Genomic DNA, 24,335 nt, shown 5'->3' on the forward strand with positions numbered 1-24,335 from the left:
AAGCAGTCATTCTTAAAACTGAAATGATGCATATAAGAGTACGTATCTCACACACATTTGTCTTCGTAACAAACTGTTGATTAAAGACAACATCCACAATATTGTTGTTAGCTTAATTAAGGCAGCAAACGTGGTTTTAGGGCACTTTGTCGATGTTTTGACCCACTACTACAAGAAAAATGGTCCTCAACAACATTTTCTTGCCTTTAGTAAGGTCGCGACACCATCTTGTGGCGAAATCCTTTATTGCATCATCATCCTGGTCTGGAAGGGAACCACCCACTTCCGGTACTCAGAAAACATTTGCCGTCGCGTGTGTCACTCAGGCTGCTTCTCATTGGTCGAACCCTCCTATGTGCGCTTGTTTTCTTCACCTTTGACCAGACCGGGATCAATGCAGAGATTGGTTTTTAGCAGAAACCTCTACGTTTCCATTGGTTTATCCGCTCACGCCCATTTTTAAATGCTCTCAAATCCCAAACTGAAGGTGAGTAAATAAAGTCTTCTGTCCTCTTTTGTCCAAGTGTCTTTGTGTCCTCCAGTTACAGACCAACCACAGCCATGTCGGTGTTTAGTGAGGTTCCTCAGGCTGCTCCTGTCGCTGTTTTCAAGCTATCGCAGGACTTTAGCAACGACCCGTTTCCCAACAAGGTGAACCTCGGAGTGGGAGGTGAGTTTATAGCCGTTTTAATATTTTATCCGTAGACAGAATCATCACTACGATTACCTGCAACGTCACTGTTTAATTAACATTCTTTTAAAGAGTTGGAATAAAGTGTACCTGTCTTTTCTTTTATTTATTTAATTTTTTTTCAGATCTTTTACTCACAAAACGTGTTATAGTTGACAGAAAACAGTGAAAGACAGTGTCAGGTTTTTAATTTTCCTTTATTTTCGTTTCGTTTTTTTCAAATCCCAACGTTCTCTGTTGTTGTCTCTGAGACATGTCTCTCAGATCCACTGTCTGATGATCAAATAACACATTCATCTCTGGAAATTAGTAAAAAAAACATGTAGAAATTACACACATCATTTATTCCACTGCTAAATGGCCATCCCTGTATCAGCAGGTTCTCACATTGATTGATCTTTTTTAATAAAACCAGTTCCTCCCTATCTGTCTACCTACATGTTCGAATATTGTACACTCAAAATAACAAATTAAATTTTTAAAAACCTTTATGAATCCATCATGAAACAATAATAGTTGAGAACTGACCCACTCTGGTTCCACTCTGGTTCCACTCTAGTCCCTGTTGATCCAGAGTAAATAAAGAAAGGTCAATCCAAATCAAACACAGGTTGCAGCTTTTTATGTGTAGCGCAGACAGTGGAGTGATACAGTATCTGTTCCTGTCCTTGCTGGTTTACTCCCTTTTACTGCAACCCTACATTATATCCTCCTCTATTGTGGAATAGGGAGTCAATTGGATTATTGTTGTCTCATGATTCAAGAATCCCTCATTAGCAGGAGTTTAATTGTATATGGTTTAATTATTCTCTTCTGTAACATAAAAAATGGCACATTTCAGTCCTTTGTGTTCTGCGTTAGTCTTACTAGAAATAGAAAACCTTGCTGCTTGTGTTGTAAAGGAACAGCATGAGAACTTTAGGCATGGCTCTGCAGGATGATGATGCCTTATGTTCAGCTGAGGCCTCATAATCCTCTTCCTTCTACAAGTCTCATTACAGATGGTCATCGGCTATGGGGCAGCCGAGACATATAAGATACATGGCCAAAAAACATTACCACAGCATTGAAACGGTCTGTTATTAAACTAAATAAATCAAGAAAGGTAATATCTTGAGCTGAAAAAGGGTTATCAAAATAGTATAGAGTTGTAGCCCTATTGTTATCAGCTCACAACTGGTAATTGTTTTACAACGGAGAAAAAAAACATTCCATTCACCTTGAGACCTACAGGTGACCTGTAAAGCAATTTGATGGTCTTTGTCCTGAAGGTACTGTATCAGTCTTTATCAGAGGGTGAGAGTTCAGCTGTCTGAAACGAACACAATGTGAAAATGCACAAAATGACTTTTGGCTCGTGTGTCTTGAGTCATGACGTGAGTCCATGAGCTAAGTGAGAATTCTTGTGTTTTGCTGAAATGTTTCCCTACAGCCTATCGGACAGATGAAGCCCGTCCCTGGGTTTTGCCCGTGGTGAAAAAAGTGGAAAAGATCATTGTGCAGGATGAAAGTCTAAACCATGAGTATCTGCCGATTCTGGGCCTTCCCGAGTTCAGATCCTCAGCCTCCAAGATTGCACTCGGGGACACAAGTCCTGCCATTGCAGAGAACAGGGTTTGTGTCCTAAACAGTCATATGTGATGATGTTTCAGTTTCTAACTTATCTACATTTATAAATGACTTTATGTTTGATTCCTTCGCTGCCAGGTGGGAGCTGTCCAGTGTCTGGGTGGCACAGGTGCATTGAAGATTGGTGCTGAATTTCTGAGACGGTTTTACAATGGGAACAACAACACCAAGACACCCGTCTATGTGTCTGCACCTACCTGGGGTAAAAACAGTGTTATAACACAGCGCTCTTATAAGATTTGTATCCTAAGGAAATGTAAACAATTAAAGTTCCTCACTTGTTGTTTCAGAAAATCACAACGCTGTATTTGCCAATGCTGGCTTTGAAGACGTACGTCCATACAAGTACTGGGACGCGGAGAAGAGGGGCCTTGATTTGGCCGGTTTCCTTGGTGACTTGAAGGTTACTTGAAGTATGAGATAAATGCTCTGGCACGGAGTTGTTTAGGTTCTTGTTTGTTCACGGTGCCTTTTTGTTCTTGTCTGTTTTCATCAGAGCTGTCCAGAGCACTCAATCTTCGTCCTGCATGCCTGTGCTCATAATCCAACAGGCACAGACCCAACACAGGAGCAGTGGAAGCAGATCGCTGAAGTTATGATGGTATTATGCACACACATACATACATACATGCACAGAAATAAAACATTTTGAGCAGAACATGACTTTGCCTGCTCAGTTTTCATTGCAGGATAGTGTTTTTTTCAATTTTTATTTCTGTTCTTTTCCAGAGGAGGAAGCTGTTTGTGTTCTTTGACTCAGCTTATCAGGGCTTTGCCTCTGGCAGTCTGGAGAAAGATGCCTGGGCTGTACGCTACTTTGTCTCCATGGGTTTTGAAATGTTCTGTGCTCAGTCCTTTTCCAAGAACTTTGGCCTCTACAGTGAGTGAGCAGTGGGTCCTTTGAGTTGTTCATCGTCTAGTTAAAGTTAAATAAGGAGTGAAATTCTTATCCTTTATCACAGTAACAGCCATATTTTGCTTTTGTGGACTAGTTTGTTATAGCAGGATAAATGATAACTCACTTTGATTGTTGATTGGCCACAAAATAAATGTGTTTTTATTCATGGTTTAATTGGATATACATGCATTTAAGTGCAAGAACATATGTGAGAATTTACTCTCTTTTTTGAAATAATAAATGCTGTATGTAACTAAAACTACATCTGAAAAATCTATTAAGTTTTTCACCCTCAGGGGGAGCTGTGTACTCTATTAGCAGTTTTAAACATGCTTAAGCAGCAAGTTAGAGATATACCCAGCTACACCAACTACAGGTAAAGTTTTAGCTGTAATATAGTTTTATGTAATATCTGTTTGTCCCTTCAGATGAGCGTGTGGGCAACCTGACTGTTGTGGCTCGTGATGCAGACAATCTGAAGAGAATTTTGTCCCAAATGGAGAAGATTGTCAGGACTATGTGGTCCAACCCGCCGAGTCAGGGAGCTCGTATTGTTGCCGTAACTCTCAGCTCACCTGAGCTGTTTACTGAATGGTCAGCACCAAATAAGAAAGATGTAGCAGTCATACATTTACTCTTGTGCGTTTTCTGAGTTGCCTGTTACTCTTTGGCTCTAGGAAGGAGAACGTGAAGACCATGGCTGACCGGGTTTTGTTGATGAGGGCTCAGCTGAAGACCAAGCTCCAGGCTTTGGGAACACCGGGGACATGGAACCACATCACTGAGCAGATTGGCATGTTTAGTTTCACAGGCCTCAATCGTGAGTACAAGACCAAAAACACAGAAAATGTTTACCGTCTGAAACGCACATATGCATTCACTCACATCTTTGCCCAACCACCACACACACACACACACACATATTGCTGTATAAACTAGTATATTTGGCACTGCAATAATCTGCAGTTATCTGCTTGTTATTTGCTTATAATGTTACATAATAGTGTATTTGCCTTCATTACATAGACACAGATACAGGATTGTGCAGCTACTTTTGGTTCACTCTTTGAACAGCCTAATAAAAAACAAATCTCTATCGTTAACCAAAACAATCCATAAATAACTCCCAACACTGTCTCAACCGTAACCATAAAGGCTGAATTATCATTTGCACATGTTCATCATAGTATGTGCAAAACCCTATGTTTGGACTATACTTATCCCCTGTGCATGCTGAAAGTGGGACAATATTTTGGAATGGAAAAGATTGCGGGATTGGGTGTGCGTATGTGGAATGCCGACCCACATTTTAGTTTGAGTGGAACCAGGATCACTATTTTTACCGCACAATGGATGCAGAAAATGTGGAAAGGCCCTTAACAAAATCCATCTCCTTCCCTTAGCCTTAATCACAATGAGGTTTGGGCCTCATTAGGATGCCAGTATTTATACTATTTACACATAAATACACACACAGATCTTTAGAGGACCTATAAGCTATCGTGTATATTTTTCACAAATAACTAAATCTGGTTCTTTGGGGTTTATTTCCTGCAGCCAAACAGGTGGAATACATGGTGAAGGAGAAACACATCTACTTAATGGCCAGTGGTCGCATCAACATGTGTGGCTTGACCACCAAGAACATCAGCTACGTGGCTGAGTCCATCCATGAGGCTGTCACTAAGGTCCAGTAGAAGACTACATTACCCACATTTCACAACAATTAAGTCCTGCCCGATCCTAAGCTGTCCTCATGTCAGGGACAGAGTTTGTGTCCAGCCAATGTTTTGGACCAAACATCTAATTTGCACAAAGCGAGCACAATGGCTCTGCGTCCCCCCCTACTGTTTCCCTGTTTGTGCTAAGATAGGCCAAACACAACTAGGGCCTAACACCTGCTTATCTAACTCCCTATAAGAGACTATTCCTTTGAGTAAATGTGTTCATAACTTGTCCCCCGGGTTCATCTGCGTTGTTACATGTCTTCCTCCTTGATTTCCTTTCAGCTTATGTATCATTACCAGGATCTTATGTGTGGATTAGTGCATTAGTGACTGTGTCACAATAACCTCAGCAGCACTGAATCTGCTGTCTAAAAAGTGTTAAGTGTCATACGGTTATGATTCATCCAGAACACATTCCCATTTTATTTAGCCCGCCACTGAGACAACAGTATATTTATCATGCTTAAGCAGCAGGTGTGAAGAACAACTATTAGCTGTGAACATGACCAAACTTAAAAAGTAACTATAAAAAAACATTAATAAGTGTTAACCAGCACTATCTTGACTGTTCTCAGGAAGATATTTTTAACTTAATAAGTGTCATTTATTAATGTCACTGACGGTCTTTTACCTAAGGGTGTTTTTACTAATTAACATGTAATGGAGGATTGTTGTATTTGTATTTCACCCTAACAGCTGCTGTGAAGTGTTATCTGCACAGTGATTGTCTGAACTGTTGTGTAAGACTCTCAAATCAATGGCACAAACACACCAATGATAAACCAGTCTCCGTACACTGATAAAGCAGTCGCCCTGTTTAGCAACCGATCGGAGTCTGAAAATATCCTACTCGGCACTAACAATGAATTAAACACCCTAATAAAGAGCTATGGGTATAGTGTGTTTGTAGTGTTGTGTATTTTGGAAGTACTTTGCACAAATCGTTTGTAGTGAGTCACCGAACAAAATGAAACATATCAGCAGAACAAAAAAAGTAGACACAAATATAGTTTATAGTCAATTTATTAATAATTAAATCTTCCCTCCCGTCGAGCATAGGTTCTGTTCTCTCAATATCTTTGGGTAACTTCTATATTCATCTGAATTTTTATATTACAAAAATGTATGTTGATACACAACAAACTTGACATCGGTCCTTGCAGCTATAAATATAAATCTGTGTAAACCCAACTGCAAAATCTGTGAAAGCATTCAGCTGCGAGTGTTTCTGATTCCCACAAGTCATCTCGCTCTGTGTCCGTGGTCAGATCAGAAGACTTCCCCTCGTGTGTTCTGTGTATACAGAGAGGGGTCAATGTGAGTAACTCAGGAGTGCAGTATCCTTTGTACTTCAGCCTTAGCAGGCAGAACAAATGATCTCAGTGTCCCCAAACACCACCGGTGTGTGTGTCTACTTGTGCGTTGTGTGTGTTTTTGCTTGACGACCGTGTGCGTCATATATGGCTTTCCGCTCTCGTACCCAACACAGATAAGCTCAGTTCAGCTTGTGCTCTCAGAGTTGCCTGTCATAAATGATCACATTATTACGTCACCGTAAAGGACCCAGCAAATCCGTTCATTATTGCGATTTGATTTCTACAAAAATGGCTTTGACGTTTTCTCTGTGTTCTATGGCGTCATCCATCCATTCGTCCCCCTCACTATGTACAGTTCCCCAAACCTGTGTTAAAAATAATTTCTTTAAAACAAATACTTTAAATTGGAGCTTCACTCTTTCTTTAAATGTCCAGTGTGTAACTTTGATATAGCTGACTACCCGTAACTATGTTCTCATACAGTGAAATCACATCATCATCTACTTTAGGCAGGGGCCAGCTTGTGTTGCCATGTTTCTACACACAGTGTATGTGCACACAGGACCTTTAACTCACTTAAACACTTTGTGAGGTTAAATTAAAGTAACACAATGTAGGATTTGCTCTCAGTTGTTGACAGTGATGGTTGAAGGTGAACTCTGTAGCGGGACTTGTAATATAAAAACAACCATGTCTTCAGTCCACATACAGTAGCCTATCCTATAGCATTTGATACAAAATATGATTATACTGTTTTATTTTTTAATATATATAAAAACAAAAACTAACCCCAGAAAATGCTGTAAAGTAGAATGTTTTTGTTTTTTTGTGTCTGTGCATGTGATGCAGACCTGCTCAGACTTTGACAGAGGTGCCATTCACCCTGTTGGAAGTTGACATTAAAATAATCTTGGAGACATTATTTGAAGGTTGAAATCCTACATTGTGTCGCTATAAGACCTATAGGAGACTAAGATTTGTCACATTTCTGGTGGGGTGAAATGCTATCATCCTATTCATGCATCCATTTTACCTAAGCATGCACATAGAAAAACAGCGAGTTTTACAACCTCTAAGGTAAAAGCAGCTTAAACAAACATGCAAGTAGCAACGACTTATTGATTTGTACCCCTAATCCCAGAGATTAAAAAAACCCCTCAAACTCTTATCTTATTTTGTAACGGTGTAAAGGGCTGAGTTGTACACCGAAAAGTGGCAGATGTAATAGCCAATGGTAGACAGTTGACAGTGAAATGTGATAATGAATTGCTTGCATGTCAAAAGATCAACTTCAACAGAACAGGTGGACGAGAAAACGCTGAAACTGTGTCCATGCAGCTACATATGCACAAAGAAAGGTGTGATTTTTTTAAATTAACAGGAAACAAGCAATAACATGAAGAAAACCCACATGTGTCACGATCTGCTGATATGGGAACCTCTACAAATGACTATATGGATTTTTAGACTTTTTAAAACTGTCCTTTTTTGTTGTTGTTGTTGGGTATCCTACATCCTTCTGTCCCACTGTCTGTCCCACTTTGGTGTGTTTCACCTGTGTCCAATTATCCCAGCCTCCCCTGTGGTTCCAGTCTCCCAGTCCTCTTTGTTACTTTCAGGACCTGATACCTGCTGTTCCCTCTTGCACCTGCTTTGTTCATGTTGTTTTATTTTATTTTTTGGACTGGATATCTGCGCAGTTATTTTGGTCCCAGCCCTCTCCAGTCTTGTCTGTGTACAGTACAATGTGTACAAATGTGGTGATGAGTCCAAGGCCTTTACTGATGCCTTATATTGCTGTCTTTAAATTACTATTTCAAATTAAGATTTTACTGTATGCAACAAGCAGTCATCCAAACTGAGAAGTTATTGAGTTAAGAATGACTGTGTTAGTGTGTTGAGTTATTTTGGCATTCAGTGGCAGAAATTCATACAGACCACATTTTAGTATTTGACAACTCCCTCGTAATGATAAACAATACATATTTCTGAATACAACCTCGATTCGTTGTTCAAGTAAAATACGAAAGCTTGCCCAGGTTGGGCTTGATCGCATCGATAGTTATTAAAATACTCATAAATGTGATGATTGTGTGGTGACATTATAAATTGAAGCCTCATTAACTGTAGAACACACTGGGATCCATACAGTCTGGTGTAAGGCCACACAAGCCCAAATACAAAGTTGTTGAGATTTATCCAAATTGTCATTTTAAAAGATGAGAAGTCGGACTCATCAGTTGGAGAGTGTGGACCTGAGAATTATCAGTGGCTACAGCAGCGGACAGGTCCCGTCTCCTGGGAGATGATGAAGGCTTTGTTATGTCGTGAGGATGTTTAGCGGGTGATGTTGATTAGGAGGAAGGTCTTCATCCCTCTTCCTCTGTGCCACTGTGCTAGCTTGTCACTAGCGCTTTCTCGGAGCCTTCCTCCAAACTATTTTCTCCGTCCCGAGACTTTTTCCTCCTCTTGTTACCTAGAAACGGAGAACATGCTGAAATTGAGGTCATTGCCATTTCAAGTACCTGCCTGAAACGGTATTCTCTTCTTCACTAGTTCAATTACTGGAAAAAAGATACAATCGATAAACCGTTTTATCAGCAGCGTTTTAAATGAGTCATGTCGCAGCCTCCTTCCTTCTTGAGCTATGTTTTTGAAACGGCTGTTTCTGACATCAGCACAACTGTGTGATTAACAGCTAGGTTGGCAAAAAAGACTGTATCAGCAGCAGCAGAAGGAGTAGAGAGCCTTGACTCAGAAGCACAGCCTCAAATGAATACATTAAAAATAATTAGTCATATTGTATCCATGCTGACAAGGACAAATGCATCTGGAGGATCTGGTGTGCAGGAAGGAGACATGACACATCACCTGTTGCTAAGAAACACCCGGCACTGTTGCTATGTGTGACAGAAAAGTTTTTGGGCACATCTGACGGCCATGTGTGGGGGCGAGCTGTCGCATCGGTGCCGTGACAAATGGCTCACTCACTCAGTTTCCGCAGGAGCTTCTTTCCAATGTTTTCTTCAGAGCTGGACAGAGACGCGGAGCTGATGAGGGGAGAGGTGGATGGCTGGAACTCTGTAGGCACATCTGAAAGAAACATAGGAGCGTGACATGATGGAGGGGGATGCAGTTGAAATGACGCAGTAACACCATTCCACAGACCTGCAGTTTTACGATGTAAAACACTGAGAGAGATCACAAGAGAGAGAGACACTTCAGTGTTTCATGCTGTTTATGCTTGTAAGAACAAAAACAAGCCCTTGAAGGTTTTAATATAAATATAGTTATAACCATAACCAGTTAATGTCTAACTCAAACCAAACCACACTTCCAATGTGTGCCCTAAGCTTAACCACTTCCTCAGAAATGAGGTTCCGCCTCATTAGGACCAAGTTTTGGTCTTCATGAGGACTTATCCTGGTCCTGACAAGGTCACACACACACACACACACACACACACACACACATACACTTGTTTTTATATCTTAGTGAGGACACATCAGTGACATAATATATTCCCTAGCCCCTTACCGTAACCTTAACCATCACAACTGCACAACCCAATTCTAAGCCTAACCCTAAAACCAGGTCTTAACCTGTTGCGGGGCCCCAGACAAAATATCCCCACAAAGACCTCACAAAGCTATAAATACACGCACCCACACCCACACACACACACACACAGCAGCTCCCTGCCACACATATGTAGATATTAACGTCATCATTCACACCAATAATACTGTCATTGTGACTTTAAAATGTATTTAATGAAGACATCTGTAACATCTTGAGACTGAGACTGGAGATTCATAGTCTTCATGTTGCAGGTTTCATATCTACAACATAGTGTAACTTAAATAAATGTAAACATTTGCTGCAAGGCTTTTTCTCCACATTGCCTTGTTAGCTACGAATCAAACCGTGACTCCTGTGAACCATTCCTTATTTACATTATTAGGTAACCTGACGTAGTGTGAAGCATATTGACATATTTACACATATTTGCCACTAAAAACCTCTGACTTGTGACATACTAAAATTGAGATATACATCGAGTTGGACGCCTGGAGCAGCTCTCACCATTTTCCCCATAACTCTCCGGTCTGTCCTCGTGGATGTAGGGAATCTCATCCATGCGGAGGAACACGGTGTCATTTGGACTCCGCTGTCCGTCAGATTTACTGCCTGTGAAAGAGAGTCACAGTAATCAGCTATAACCACAACAACAGCAGTGTTTTTACAGCTCTGCCTGCAGAGGGAGCTAGAGACTCTGCTGATCACTTCATGAGTTCACTGAAAGGTTGAATTCAAAAGGGATAAGTGTCTCATAAAGGCATATGAGATATTTAATGACTACCTGTATGTCATTTCACTTAATGAATCCACTTAGTCATTCATTAAAGAAGTCTGTTTTTAGACTTTATTCTAGTTGTGTTCCTGTTTTTGTATTTCAGAAATGTGTATGTTATTAATACACTGTTTGCTGTTGTTTTGTTCCCAGTCCCACTTGCCTTAAATTGTCCTCAGTATCAATTAAAAGTGAACTGAATTGAAGATAAAGGTTAGGAAAATAGGTTTTACAATCCACATGAAAGTGAGCTACAACCAGCACAGCACGCTTAAGTGATGAAACCTCAAAAATTCAAACGCTACTGCTTATCAGCCATCTGTCCAACAACTTTAATAATTGTCACTCAGTCAGATTGGGTGACATGTGGCTCTGAGTGTGAGACAGCTGGTCTGTGAGAAATCCTTCAAGCTGTGAGACTGTTGGTGCCGTACGTTTGCAGTTTAGTTTTGTGAGTGAGTCACTGTGTTGGTGTTTGTGACTTTAATCATATCTTAAATAAAGTAAAGAAAGATTAAAACTGTCATTTGCCTTAGGTTATGCTATTTTTTGTCTTCTGTGCTATTTCATCTCCCAGTGCCAGTCTTTTCATGATGTGTGAGACATGAGAGACGATTCATTGTTTTAAGTCTGCTGGCCAGCAGAGTACAGTCTGGACACAAACAACCATACACTCTCACACTCACACCAATTTAGAGTGTCCAATTGACCTAATCCCTAAATCTGCATGTTTTTGGACAGTGGGAGGAAACCCAAGCACACATGGGGAGAACATCCATGAGAAAGTACATTTTTATGATACCAAAGACACAGGAATTCAGTTAAGCTTCATGGAGCTAGTGTGCCATTTAAATTTGAAGGCTTCATATTGCTCTTCTTCACAGAGACTCATCATCATCAGCATCATCATCATCGACCATCATCTAACTAAAAGGATAAGTTTTTTTTTATATATTATTATCACCATGTTGTGAGAAAGCTTCTCCACTACTTACGAACAATTCGATTTCTTTGATTAAGCTGGGAGGTGCTGCGAAGGCCGCCGTAGGGATGCAGATGTGCGAGGCGTGCCAGCCCCAGCCGAGTGTGTGTATGCGTGAGCGGGAGGGCGATGCTGTGCGAGCGAGCTTCTGGGACCGCGGCTCTCCCTTTAGAGTCAGGATCCACTGTGTCCGGCGGCGTCTGAGGGGAGCCGTCCATCCTGGTGGCCATGAGGGCGTTCTGGTAGTGGTTCCTGGTGATCTGTGGGAATCATTTACAGTACATTCAGATAAAGCACGTGCACGGCTGTAGCTCATCGTTTCAGCAGGAAACGTGGACGGTGAGGCGAGAGGGCACATCCATCATTAAAGCCTAAAATATTTATGCTTTAAACGGAGCACAATTATCCGCAGTGATTAAAGGAGCGAGGGTGAATGGAGGACAGGATGTCTGTGTTCAGTCACAACCAGGGATTGAGACATATCAAAGGCAGCAGGGGAAGAGTTTGAATTTTCTTTTGCAGATTAAATAGTCAGAGTTCGGCATTGCAGTTGCTTTTTCAAACTTCTTTGTGCAGGAAATTACACATTTAATTGTAGTGTAATTATGTACAGGCCCGACGTACTGTACAATGATATGACGTGTTGTTATGTTTCTGTGTTGTGTGTGCATGTAGTCATTAATGTTGGTGACCTTGATGATCTGCAGGTCTGTGAGCTGTCGAACTGTGTAGTCTGGTAAGTAGATGCCTCCTCCTGCGGTGAGTTGACCCATGCTGCCCCCACTCAGTAAGGAATCTGATTGGTTCAGGCCACTGCTGCGGGAACTGTACCTGCGACCTGAAACAGAGCAGATGAAAAAAATAATTGATGTTTCAGTCAAAATGCTCTTCGCAGGGTTCACGCAGGTGCTTGGAAAATGTAATGTTGGGTTTTCAGGGTTTGAAAAGTGCTTGGAAATTCTTGAGATTGTAACTGTATTTCTTTCACAACAAATAGATTTCTCCTCTGTATATATTTGTATAAAATCATAGGTGTAAATTGAAAATGGACATAGAAAGTGTTTGAATTCGACCTTATGAAAAATGTCTGAACCCTGTCTATAGTTACAGTGCATTTCCTGTGTCTGTGTGTAGCGCACAGGGTAAAAATAGAATCTTAATAGTCTTAATAGTCAATATCATTTGTACTTGCTGGGCTATAGTTACATACACTGCAGTCTTTTTCTCCTGCCTTGAGGAAAGTCATTGTATCTCTGAGTTCAATGGAAGTGCATCACAGTAAAATTAAAAATAAAAAAGGACTCAAATTAATAAAAATATCATAGTTTAAATGTCCAGTATGTGACCCTTTATGAGGGCTTATTGGCAGAACATGTCCACAAGTATGAATGTGTAAGTCAAATTGAACTCATTTGCTTTATTCTTGAGCTTAAAATAACCCTTTAAAGCTCTTGTTTTACAGAGGCAGCCATAGACGTGTGTTTGTCATGTTGAAGCAAAGGCTTACTAAGCAATTAAAGGAGACACTGCTGCATAAACAAATGAAGAGGGAGAGGGAAACAGCCGAGAAAGTGTCTTCATCCTTTCCGTCTGTGGAGTGCCACGTTTGTTGCATTCTGCATTCTCACCATTAGATGTCACTAATACTTAAACGCAATACTTTTGCCACTGTTTATTGATGGACTCCTACTCCCGTGACCTCTAACCTCATTCTGTAAAGTGCCATGCTCTTAAAGATATTGTTGTTGTAATTTACTCAGATAAATCAAAGCTATGAGAGAAAGAGAGAAGGGTCACATCTTCGTTTCAGCTACTACAGAAACTAACTACAGAAATAAAGATTGTCCTTTTCCATTCACATCGTATGCTACATGGTTTGGTGCTAATTACAGTTTAAATGAGCAGCAAGAAATGCTTTTCTTCTCAGGTCATTTACAAGGCAACGACTCAGAGAGAGAGAGAGGGAGATATTTTTAAAGCAGGAAATAAAACAGGTATTTTCAGATGTTATTTCTGCTGTTGCTTAGGAAGAAATTCACTGTTATGTAAGTGTGGTATCGTCCAAATTGTTTTAAGCTGACCCTGCACATCACATGGAGAGCGGGAGAGGGATGGGGGGTTTCTGCTTGTGCCGCAGTCTTAGCTGGATTTCATATAATCCTGTGCAGGTCATGTCCTCCCACTGGGAAATTCTCTGAAATCACTTCTTTTTAATTACTTTCTTCCCACGGCTGTCGCTGCCGCTCTTGTGGGCTGATGCTACGCAAACACTGGGTGGGATTTTTACTGTAAGAAAAAACACGTCCACCACCTGCACTGCATTAGTTTTATGAGCATTATTACTGAACTCCCAGCGATGTCATCATCATCATCACCATTAGGCTCAGTATGAGTTCCTTCATTCAACAGCTTTGCTTCCTGTGCATGTTTACTTACCAATAGGCATTAATGGGATGAGTGCTGGCATCCCATAATAGGAAAATGCTCCGTTTTCAAAGCGGAGCGCCTCCTTGCCGATCTCTACCTCCACACGTCCCTGCAACATCAACACAGCCATTAACATGCGGTGAGGTGTGAGGTTTATGCTCATTGTGTGTGAGCGCTGAGCTGATTACTCATCTAATGGAGCTTCACACGCACAATAAATATAAATGGAGACTAATAGGAATTCATGTCACTGCATTTCTGTTTCAGACTTACCTGCAGGATGAGGACAAAGTAGTCGACAGGTTTGTTCCTCTGGAAGAGGTAGTGCTGAGAGGAGTGTTTGTTCTTGGGGTTGAACTTCAGCTCCTGCACAACACTGGGATGCCTGATGAGACGCAGCAGGATCTTCTCTGACAGGTGACACGGCCTAAAAGGCTCCACTTCTGCGAGACAGAGAAATACAGACACGCACACACACACACACCAAAACACGAGTCAAGGAAAGAGCATGAAATACTTCTTTTTAATCCTGCAATCCAAAAGTTCACAAATAGAGAAACACACTTTAAGGGAATACACTAGTTGGCACGTAACAAAGAAAATAATGAAGATGTTTCTCAACTCAGGGTAAACTGTGGTTGAGAAGCAGAATTTTTCAAAAAATACTACCCCTATTCTAGTAATACAAAGCTAAATGCAAAGTATTCCTTTAAGTACCTGTAGCCAAGAAGCGGTGTGTTGCAAGCAGCAGCTGGGGTGAAACCTTCACCTTCAGCTCATTCTCTCCCTGTTTGAAGATAGAAAAATCCTGTTGTTTCCTCTCATGGTGGGACACTCGCCTTTTAGTGCGATTATCAGCTGTAAACAGACACAGATTGCAAGTCATAAAGTGCTCAGCGTACGCGGCAGATTTCACATTATTACATATACACTGTGATAAACAGCTTTTTTTAGTGCACAACACAAAGCATTAGCTGCTTCTCTGAGTTGCCAGTGACACAGCCTTTTATGTCCAATGCTAACAAAAACCTTTTTATACATATTTGTATCATTTTATCTGCAAATACAGATTGATTGAGATTGCTTTGCAAACAAATGTATCATAATAAATTCTTTACAGATGTACTTTATTAAATACTACATTATTATATACTACCGTATATATAATACCGTATTCTAACGATAGCATCAGTGGGAACAGCTGCTGCTATAAATGCCTAAAGTGCAAAATCTGGAGAGATTAGCTCCTCTGTGCTAAATATACACACACACACATAATTATGCACATTAAAGCGTGCAAACGAAATTTAAAAAAAAGCAGGATTTGGACACCCACACAAGTGCACCTATGGCAGAAACTGCCTCACACACAATAAGTGGATTTTTTTTCCCCCTCTAACTGTGGCATGCAAATATTAAACATATCTGCATGTGGCAAAGTACAGACCAAATCGGATGTGGAATGAAGGGGGTGTGACATTTAAATTCCTCTCAGTGAAGAGCCTTTCTAGCCAATTAAAGATGAGCGGATTAAGGAGATTATCTGTGAGGCTGGGACATTTATTCGCGTTATTTAATTACGCATGAGACTGCTAGTGGAAGCGGGAGGGAGACGAAAGCAGAATCAGTAGTTTAAAATGAAAACATTAGTAGAGTAGATGGTAGCGACATTATATTATACAAGGGACACTATATTTAGTAACACTCATAAATACTTTGCTATTGAGGTATTTTTTTTACCATGATGTGACCAATCGTCAGTTGCCATGACAGACTGAGAGATAATCTCTTCAATGTGGGAGCTGGAAATAAAATAAAATGGATCCATAGCTATATTAAGGGGAGAGTTCAGGTTTTATAAAGTGTGATTGTATTAGGTACCAACACATAGTCAGCACAGACTTTGCCAACGTGATTTGCCAACAATTTCAAAAACCAGCCTGAGACACAGAGACTTTGGAACACAAGGAAAAAAACTGATTTTAACTACATAACAAGAGGCTCACCTAATAAAAATGTATGCCTGCTGAAGTCCACAATATCTTATGAATGTGTTTACATGCTTTGTCTCACCATTAGACAACCTGCTCTGACTGGAATCTGACGTTTATAAAGTGTGCATTTAACTGCACCAAAGCCCATTATGAAAATAAGCATTTTAAGGAGCTGCTGGTCTATACTGCCACCTTTGCTCAGTTTGTCTCACTCACTTAAGTCTGAACAAAGGATTTTAAACACTGGAGTCATCAAATAACACATTTTAACTTATTGATGGAGGCAGCAAGTGGATTAACAACTCCTGTGTGCCAGAACATAAAATCACTGATTCTTTCTATGGACTTTGGTGCTGGAAATGAGCGTTTACAAAGCAAAACAAACGCTGTTTCCTTGGCAGAAAAGGCTGTTTAACGATGAGGAAAATATAGTAACTTATTCTTAAGATGTCATAGACTTAAGAAAGTGTAGGTTTCATTTGGTGAGCCTTTTGTTAAGTGACTTAACAACTCTTAATCACTCTTTTTTTTTCAGCACACATACTGTACAGGTCTGTCTCATCCACGATCTCAGACTTGATGATCTCTTCGATGACGTCCTCCAGAGTGACGATGCCCATCATTTCGTAGAAGGGGTCTCCCACGCCCTCGCTGTTTACCCTCTGCACCACAGCCAGATGCGATTTACCTGCGTCCAACAGATAAGTAAAAAAAAAAAAATGTTTTCACAATGTGAGCTTGTGCTTATCACACACTTTGGAAGGCAACATCACTGGAATGGAAATAAAATGAGTCAACAGCATGCAAGATAAAAAACCCTGCATTAACAGACCAAATGGAACTCAGACAAGAAGCAATTTGACATTGGAGGATTAGTGCGAAGACATTTTGGCAGTTCAGTTGGACCTTACGTAAACTCTAAGATTACACAATCAGTTTGGGGACGCCTGCATCTGCTGACTACACTGCTCATGCTGCTGCCGCCGCTGCCCCTGCAAACACATACACACACACTTTATACATCCACGAGCAGACCCAGTGCTCCTTCTGTGGAATGAGTTGATAAAGCAAATGTGACAAGAAAGCTGCGACGCCACTGAAATCAAACATGACAGGAAAGACAGCTACGGCTATTGGACTTGCAATAGCAGATCATGTTCAACTCAAGTATAGCAAAACTTTTTAAATGTCCAGTATGTAAACTTTAGTTGATATAATTGAATTGTGAATTGTTGTTTTTCATTATCCCAGAATGAGCCTTTTATGTTTATATGAGGAGCCGGTTCAGCTCTACAGAGGCAGCCATTATGGACCACCATGTTTTTACAATAACCCACAATGGACAAACTGAACATCTTTTTTTGGTGCTTTGATGCTAAGTGAAGGCTACATAATATGTTCTCCAACACACTTAGGTGAGGAATATTCAGTCTTACGTCAGTAAGTACAAGTATCATACCAGGAAAATGACTTTGGTAGAAGTTGAAGTCACCTTTTTTAAATAATATTACTTAAGTAAAAGTTACTTAAAGTATATGACATTTACTGTACTTAAGTATCATTTTAGCTCAGTGGTGGGGCGCATGGTGGGAAGGTTGTGGGTTAAATTCCTCACTCTGCTAGTCTATATGTGTCCTTGAGCAAGACACTTCACTCCATGTTACAGCATGTGAATGGGTGAATGGCAAAACTGTAGTGTAAAGCCGATCATCAAGACTAGAAAAGCTCTTCTTGTGATTTTATTTGATAGTAACGAGTAAGAAATTTAGTTAGAGGAAATGCGGTGGAGTAAAAGTAAAAGTTGCTAGAAATGCAACTTACAAAGTAAAGTACAGTAAATATGTAAATATTCAGCTACAATTTCACCAATAAATGTTGCTCTGTTTTACACAATGCACCTTTAAATCAGCTATTGTGCAATAATATATGTTAATGTCAATATTTGCTATGTCAGCATTGTTAAACGTTTAAGGAGTAGTAATTACGTTACAGTTACAGTAACAACATGGTAGTATGGTGATATAACACTATTGTCTTATTTGTAATACAGTTTAGTAATAAGGAGATAATATTATACTAAATCAATTTATAAAGTAACTCACATTGTTATTACCATGTTATTACCTAGTGATTACTATATAAATAATTCTTACAAACGATTACCAAACTATAACCATATCGTTCCTGTAAAGTAATGTGAAGTGTTAACTTTTAAAGTTATCTAAGCAAACGTGTGATGTCAATGAGACACAGATTTTTTATTTTTTTTATCATTTCAAATAAATAAACAAAATCAGTGGCTCATGGGAGATGGGCTGATTTAGGAAGATCACTGCCAAGGGATAAAATGGATCAAATGCTTTAATCCACAGCCACAAGAGAGGAAAAAAACAAACCCAGATTGAATCACAGGTAGTCATTTCTAAATGTGGAACGATGTGAGACTTTTTTTTTTTTAACTCATCACTCAGGTCAGTTTGCCTGAAGAGCTCAGGTGAGTCAGAGGTAGATTTGCCCTCGGCTGCTGATGCGCCCTGACACTGCATTACATCATTCCTATATTACATAATAGTCTTGCAGAAGAACACACACACACACTTAACAAAGTCGCACATGCAGACACACATGCCCAAGGCAAAACTGGGTCCACCATGGTGGATGTGCACCCCCCAAACGTCTCCTCTCTTGCCAGTTTTCCAGGCTCCTCCACACTCGTTGAACTCCATGTGTTCTCTTGCATAATATGCGTGCATATGATTGTGCATTATGTGCATATTTGCTGTTTTCCACAAACATTTCAGACACCACAGAAGGAATCCAAGCATTGTTTATATCTCCGCCTGCAGCAAGTCTTTCCTTCCAGATTAACACACATCATGTACACACACAAACACACACACAACATCTTTTGCACACATTTACTCATCATGGCTGCCTTCTCTATTTAGTTTTGACAAAAGGTTAGTGGAAAGTGACTCATGATTAAATACTGAACTGTTAAAATTGCCCATGTACTTTGAATGTATGTCTACAACATGTATTTCTCACACCACAACATTCTTTAAAGGTCCAGTGTGTAAAGAATTATTGATATCTAATGGTGAGACTGCAGATTGTAACAAAGAGACAACTTGTCCTTCCCTTTCTTAAGCATATCAGGGAACTACGGCGGCCTTCACATACCAGAAAGACTGTTGTTCTTCGTTTGTGTAGTACACTTCTGTTTCAAAATGCAGTACGCATGGTCTGACTGGACATGTAGAAACATGGCAGTGTGAGATAGCGGCCTCTGTAAAGCAAGTACAAATGTTTATACTTATTCTAAAGCTAAGAAAACCAAATGCTTCATTTTAAGTGAATACATACACATACAAATGTACCTATATGGGTCAACCTAAATGTTACACACTGGACCTTTGATTTCCATAGTTTCCAGACGACACATAAAATATTAGATTAAGTTATTAACCCTTAGCGCTCACTAAGCTTGTTTTTTTTTTCTTCAGTAGCATGCATAGACTGATTTTAGAGAGCGTTTTGTGGCTGCCATGACATGATACGTATGTTTTTTACGGTTATTAGACACTGTTATAATATATTTATTCAAGTTTTTGCAATTTCAAGCTTTGAAAACAGTTTGATCTCTTTTTTGTGTACATTATTTTTTTAAGTACTTTTTGCTCAGGTGTGTTTATATAGTCATTTCATCAGATTGCCTATACGTTGTGCTGAAAAAAAAGGATACTTATACATAGATACACTCTATATACGTTATTATAGTAATGGGTCTGTGTTCTAAGGGTTAAAATGTTAACGATATTGCTGTAAATTAAATGATCCAGAAAGTGAAGTGAAGTTGTTAAATCTAGCAATCTATACAGTATAATGTTAATGGACTGATAAAATACCATTACAGACAGTTTGCATAATCTTGGGTACATTATATAGCGAGAAGTTGATTAGCTACTTTTACTTAAGATAATTATGTAATAAATTTTGTACGTTTAAAACACTTTCATAAAATCAAAGTGTATCAGCGTAAAGTAAAGAGTGCAGTCTGCTGTATACATTTTCACCTGTTGTATGTTTATACATTTCAAACACCAGTGGTGACATTTCCATCTTTTCCCCTGACACAGGCCTCACTCCTAATCATCACCCTTCTCACCGAGACATCTTCACAGCTTCGAGCCTGACTTCCTGAACAGCGGGAGTTTTTAATCCACGAGAGCAAAGTTAGAAAAAGGTGAGAAGGGAAAGGGAAAAAGGTTGGAGCTGAATATTTTATGGTCGCTCTGCAGGCTTGGATGGCAGTGACCTGCGGAGAGGAAGGTGCTTCAAAGTCACCACATGTCTGACCTTTCCAACTTATTTACTATTACAAAAGACACAAATGCAGAGCTTGTGCTTCACAATCCATTATACTGAGCAATAGGGAGAAGCATTTCTAGCAAAAATGCTTTTCAAATATTTGTTAGTGCTTGAGTAAGCGTAAAGGATAGAGTTTTAATTAAGTTTCAACGTCAGACATAATTTTGTCAGAGGGAAGTTTTCCGCTCCAAGAAAAGAGCTGGAGGAGCAGCTAACGAGATGCATTCAAAGAACCCAGTAAATGGCACAACTTCAGTGAGATTCACATTGTGTTGGGCTTAGAAGAACAGCTACAACATGCATTCAAGAAACCTTGTGAATTCTATCATCATTCTGCAAACTCCAGTCCTCTAAGTAAATGTGGTTTAGGTAATGATGTACAAAAAAAAGTTGGTTATTATTAGATCTTTTTAATTCAATTATCTTTCATATAATCCAACTAGTCACATTAACTTTAACCAATGACATCCCTACTAAGGAAGATTAAGTCATAATGGAATTCACTGAAATTCCTGACTGTGTCCACTCTTCCACCTTTCACACTCTGACTGGACAGCTGCTTCCTCCGGTTGATATCTATTGAGCTTCCTTTGTCAATGAAACAGATTTAAATCTTAATCCCCTCAACACACACCAACGTCAATGAAATCCTTATGTAACATTTGATCCAGTAGCCTCTCAGACACTGTGACTCTGGTTTCCCCAGTGTGATGGAGTCAGAGGAGCAGTTTGAGGAGTCTTTCACTACAGAGCATCCATTCAGAATCATATTATTCAGTGTTATCATCAGGAGTGAATGGTTTCCCCCGGAGAGACACGACACACTTTCCCCCTGCTGTGAACAGATGCTATCGGTGCGTGTATATGAGAGACAGAGTGCTGTAACACAGTAACACAGTGGATGCACTTATCAGCAAAGATGCTTATCGCAGTAAAACAGTTTGAGTCGCAGCAGAAAGAGAGCAGTGAGATTCAGTGGGTTTCCTGAAGACAGACTCCTGTTGAAATGTTGCTACACTGTAAGACCAGCCAACAACATTTTTCAGTGATCCTAATTATGGTTTAAATTTAAATTTCAACAATATTATGCCTAAGTTTTACCATTTATATGTGTGTAAGATCACAGTGAATCTACAAAGACACAAAACATTTAGTCACAGGTATCTGGAACTGAAAAATAATATAATTTGACATTAAAGTAATTTCACATATTCAGCCTGCAGGCCAGATTGGACCCTCTGGTGGGCCGGTTCTGGCATGTGGTCTCTATGTTTGACACCCCTGATTTAAATAGAGAAATCTTTCTATCCATCCATCTGAGTTGGGGGTAGATGTAGTTCACAGAACTCACAGAGCCTCTAACCTCTGCCTGAACTGAACTGAACTCAGTGTGTGACACAATATCAGATTTCACATATGGCTCACACTGCTTTTTCAAAGTCTTACCCTGCAGAGACCCACTGTGAAGATGACCTCCTAGTATCAGGAGGTAGAGACGGGTCATCATAAAAGACCTCACTGACTCCCTCAGAGGTCACTTCAAAGTTCTTATCATGGAAACACAAAAAAAAGGGAACTCACCTCTTTTAAATTCCTCCAGCATCACATCTAGTTTGGTGTCGTTGAACACGCAGTGCATGGGGTGCTTGTAAAACTGGGTGATGGTTTTCAGTGGGGTGCAGTCGTCGGGGTCCACGAAGGCCAAGTCCTTCACGAACAGGATGTCCACGATGTTGGAACGCTCGTTCTCGTACACCGGGATCCGAGTGAAGCCACTCTGCATGACGTCGGACATGGTGCAGAAATCTAGCACGGCGTCCGAGGAGAGCATGTAGCAGTCTGACAGCGGGGTCAGCACGTCCTCCACGGTCTTGGTCCTCAGCTCCAGAGCCCCCTGGATGATGTTGAGCTCCTCTTTGACCAGGTCGTGGTATGGATCAGTGACGCGCAGCATGGCCACCAACTTCTCTCTGGTGTAGAAGTTGCTGATCTCTTGGTGCAACATGATGTCGAGAATCTTTGACACTGGGTAGGCGATGGGGAAAAACACCAGCATCAGCAGGCGGGTGGCGCAGAGGGTCTTGGAGGCGATGGCGAGGCTGTGCCTGGACGCCACGGAGTGAGGCAAAATCTCGCCAATAAAGAATATCCCCAAAGTGCAGAAGGCAGTTGAGAGAGCAGTCATCCCTAGAATCTGGCACATCCACACCACAAAACACGTGTTTGTCAGCACATTGCCCAGCACCACGGTGCAGAGGATGTAGTTGCCATGTTTACGCACCGACTCTATTTTCTGTGCGTATTTCTGCTCCTTCTCTGTGCCACTGTTCTGCAGGACCCGCAGCTCCACGGGGTCCAGAGCGAGCATGCTGATGTTCAGCCCGCTGCAGAGCGCAGACAGCGCCAGTAGGAGCACGGAGACACCTGCCTGTAGCCAAGCATCCGCCTCTGGAGGTCTCTCGACCACTGCCAGCCAAAAGTCTTTGGTGCTGAAATGCTCCCATTTCACTCCATCGAACGCGCACATGGAGTAGTATTTGATCCGCTCGCCCCTGCGCAGGTCTTTGGCGAGCAGCTCCACCAAAACGGAGTTGTGACTTGAGGTGGACCTGAAAGAACCCAGCAGCTCGATATCAGAGCTCCGGGCAGCCTCCTCTTCACACGGGTTTCCTTTGAACCGGAGCAGCCTCTCCGCTGCCGCGCCATCCCCACCTGCCTCCTCTATGAACGCAATCCACGGGGCTGCAGCAGCGCTGTCAGGTCTGCCGGTGATGTTGGGATGCACCGCGGCTGCAGATGCGGAGTAGTAAACCCTCAGCATGAAACGAGTGCCCTCGGTGGCTCTTATCACCCCGTCCTGCACGGACAGCTCCCCGCTCTCGGTGTCCTCTGGCCGGACACCGAGCAGCGGCGCCGCGGGACCTGGCAGAGAGGAGAGGGTGGCGGTGAGGAGGAGGATGGAGAGTCGGCGCGGATGCAGCAGGAGGAGGAGGATGCTGCAGAGAGCATCCGCAGCATCCGCAGCCATCATGCTGAATGAACTATGCTGAAGGACATGGGAGAAGTGGGTCACGTGGTGTGGTGTGCGGATGGATGGAGCAGCAGCAGCAGCTGGGTGGCCACATCCACGAGGAAGAGCAAGGTACGCTGCAGCGAGAGAGAGAGAGAGAGAGAGAGAGAGACCTCAAATATACATGATATCAGTGACGTAGTCTTATTTGCTTTCTGCCACTTTCTAAAAATAGAAGACAGGAAATGCCCAATCATGAATATTTAATATGATACATCCGGGATCAAGCAACACTTAAAGACTGGGCTACAACATGAAAAAGAAAACCTTAACCCTTATAAAAGTAATACATACTGTAACTTCACAGAAGTATTATGTAATGTAACAGTATTTTACAGTAACTTCTGCAATAGTTGCGGTATGTTACTCTGATTTTACTGTTTAGTACTTTATTTTTTACTGATTTATTTGTTATTTATCTGTAAAAAAAAGCAAACTGCATTTAACTGTGTAAATCACATTTTAGAGGGGTTTCCGGTAATAGCCACACCTGCAGTCATTTCACAAAATTCAAAACAACAACAACAACCTGTATTGTATTGTGAATTATGAAAGTGTAAACCTGTGAAGTGATATTGATCTATATTTATTGTGAATGTCACAGTTAAAACCTCGGTATATTTATAAATATCAAGCAAAACATCGTATAACGTCAGCTGTAACGTCATGTACCACTAAGTTTTAGGTACAAATGACTTTTGTGTAAGATTTGTGTCTTGGAATCCAATAACGTTCACACTTATGTATGCCCCATCTCTCCACTAGGTGCCAGTATTACCCACCTTGCTTCAGTTTGTTTTATATAGTAGCCTGCATGATGGTGTGCTTCAGACTCCAGTCATAAAAACAAAGGGATAATGAGTGCAAGATTTATTT

At 40.9% G+C, this 24,335-nt stretch overlaps 3 protein-coding genes across 3 annotated transcripts in view; 2 read left to right on the forward strand and 1 right to left on the reverse strand.

Annotated features, from left to right (window-relative positions):
- Positions 1 to 343: 343 nt before the first annotated feature.
- got1 (glutamic-oxaloacetic transaminase 1, soluble) lies at positions 344 to 5,846 on the forward strand. Its single transcript, XM_044045578.1, has 9 exons — positions 344 to 670; positions 2,124 to 2,305; positions 2,399 to 2,522; positions 2,611 to 2,723; positions 2,817 to 2,921; positions 3,050 to 3,200; positions 3,647 to 3,812; positions 3,896 to 4,038; positions 4,776 to 5,846. The coding sequence occupies exons 1-9, from the start codon at positions 562 to 564 to the stop codon at positions 4,913 to 4,915; spliced, it is 1,233 nt and encodes a 410-aa protein (XP_043901513.1). The 5' UTR covers positions 344 to 561; the 3' UTR covers positions 4,916 to 5,846.
- Positions 5,847 to 5,950: 104 nt separating this feature from the next.
- On the reverse strand, positions 5,951 to 23,572 carry LOC122781661 (metal transporter CNNM1). The gene is made up of 10 exons (XM_044045575.1): positions 21,971 to 23,572; positions 16,563 to 16,706; positions 14,742 to 14,882; positions 14,298 to 14,467; positions 14,034 to 14,133; positions 12,290 to 12,435; positions 11,611 to 11,857; positions 10,348 to 10,452; positions 9,253 to 9,354; positions 5,951 to 8,737 (listed from the first exon to the last, which is right to left on the reverse strand). Exons 1-10 carry the CDS (start codon positions 23,418 to 23,420, stop codon positions 8,658 to 8,660), a joined length of 2,685 nt encoding a protein of 894 aa, XP_043901510.1. The 5' UTR covers positions 23,421 to 23,572; the 3' UTR covers positions 5,951 to 8,657.
- Positions 20,162 to 24,335, forward strand: part of hpse2 (heparanase 2) — a 55,638-nt gene continuing 51,464 nt past the window's right edge. Inside the window, exon 1 of the mRNA XM_044045577.1 lies at positions 20,162 to 20,264. The gene's annotated coding sequence lies outside the window, so the exon portion shown is untranslated. The remainder of the gene's footprint in view (positions 20,265 to 24,335) is intronic.

The sequence above is a fragment of the Solea senegalensis genome, linkage group LG15 (assembly GCF_019176455.1).
Source record: "Solea senegalensis isolate Sse05_10M linkage group LG15, IFAPA_SoseM_1, whole genome shotgun sequence".
NCBI lineage: Eukaryota > Metazoa > Chordata > Actinopteri > Pleuronectiformes > Soleidae > Solea > Solea senegalensis.

What these genes read in the sequence shown, in the direction of transcription:
- got1 (XM_044045578.1), top strand. Translation starts at nt 562, where the DNA reads ATGTCGGTGTTTAGTGAGGTTCCTCAGGCTGCTCCTGTCGCTGTTTTC. An exon ending in GTTTCCTTGGTGACTTGAAG is followed by an intron (nt 2,724 to 2,816) that starts GTTACTTGAAGT and finishes TGTTTTCATCAG; the next exon opens with AGCTGTCCAGAGCACTCAAT. An exon ending in CCTGAGCTGTTTACTGAATG is followed by an intron (nt 3,813 to 3,895) that starts GTCAGCACCAAA and finishes CTTTGGCTCTAG; the next exon opens with GAAGGAGAACGTGAAGACCA.
- LOC122781661 (XM_044045575.1), bottom strand. Translation starts at nt 23,420, where the DNA reads ATGATGGCTGCGGATGCTGCGGATGCTCTCTGCAGCATCCTCCTCCTC. An exon ending in GCTGGAGGAATTTAAAAGAG is followed by an intron (nt 16,707 to 21,970) that starts GTGAGTTCCCTT and finishes TGTTGGACGCAG; the next exon opens with GTAAATCGCATCTGGCTGTG. An exon ending in ACTTTGTCCTCATCCTGCAG is followed by an intron (nt 14,134 to 14,297) that starts GTAAGTCTGAAA and finishes TTGATGTTGCAG; the next exon opens with GGACGTGTGGAGGTAGAGAT.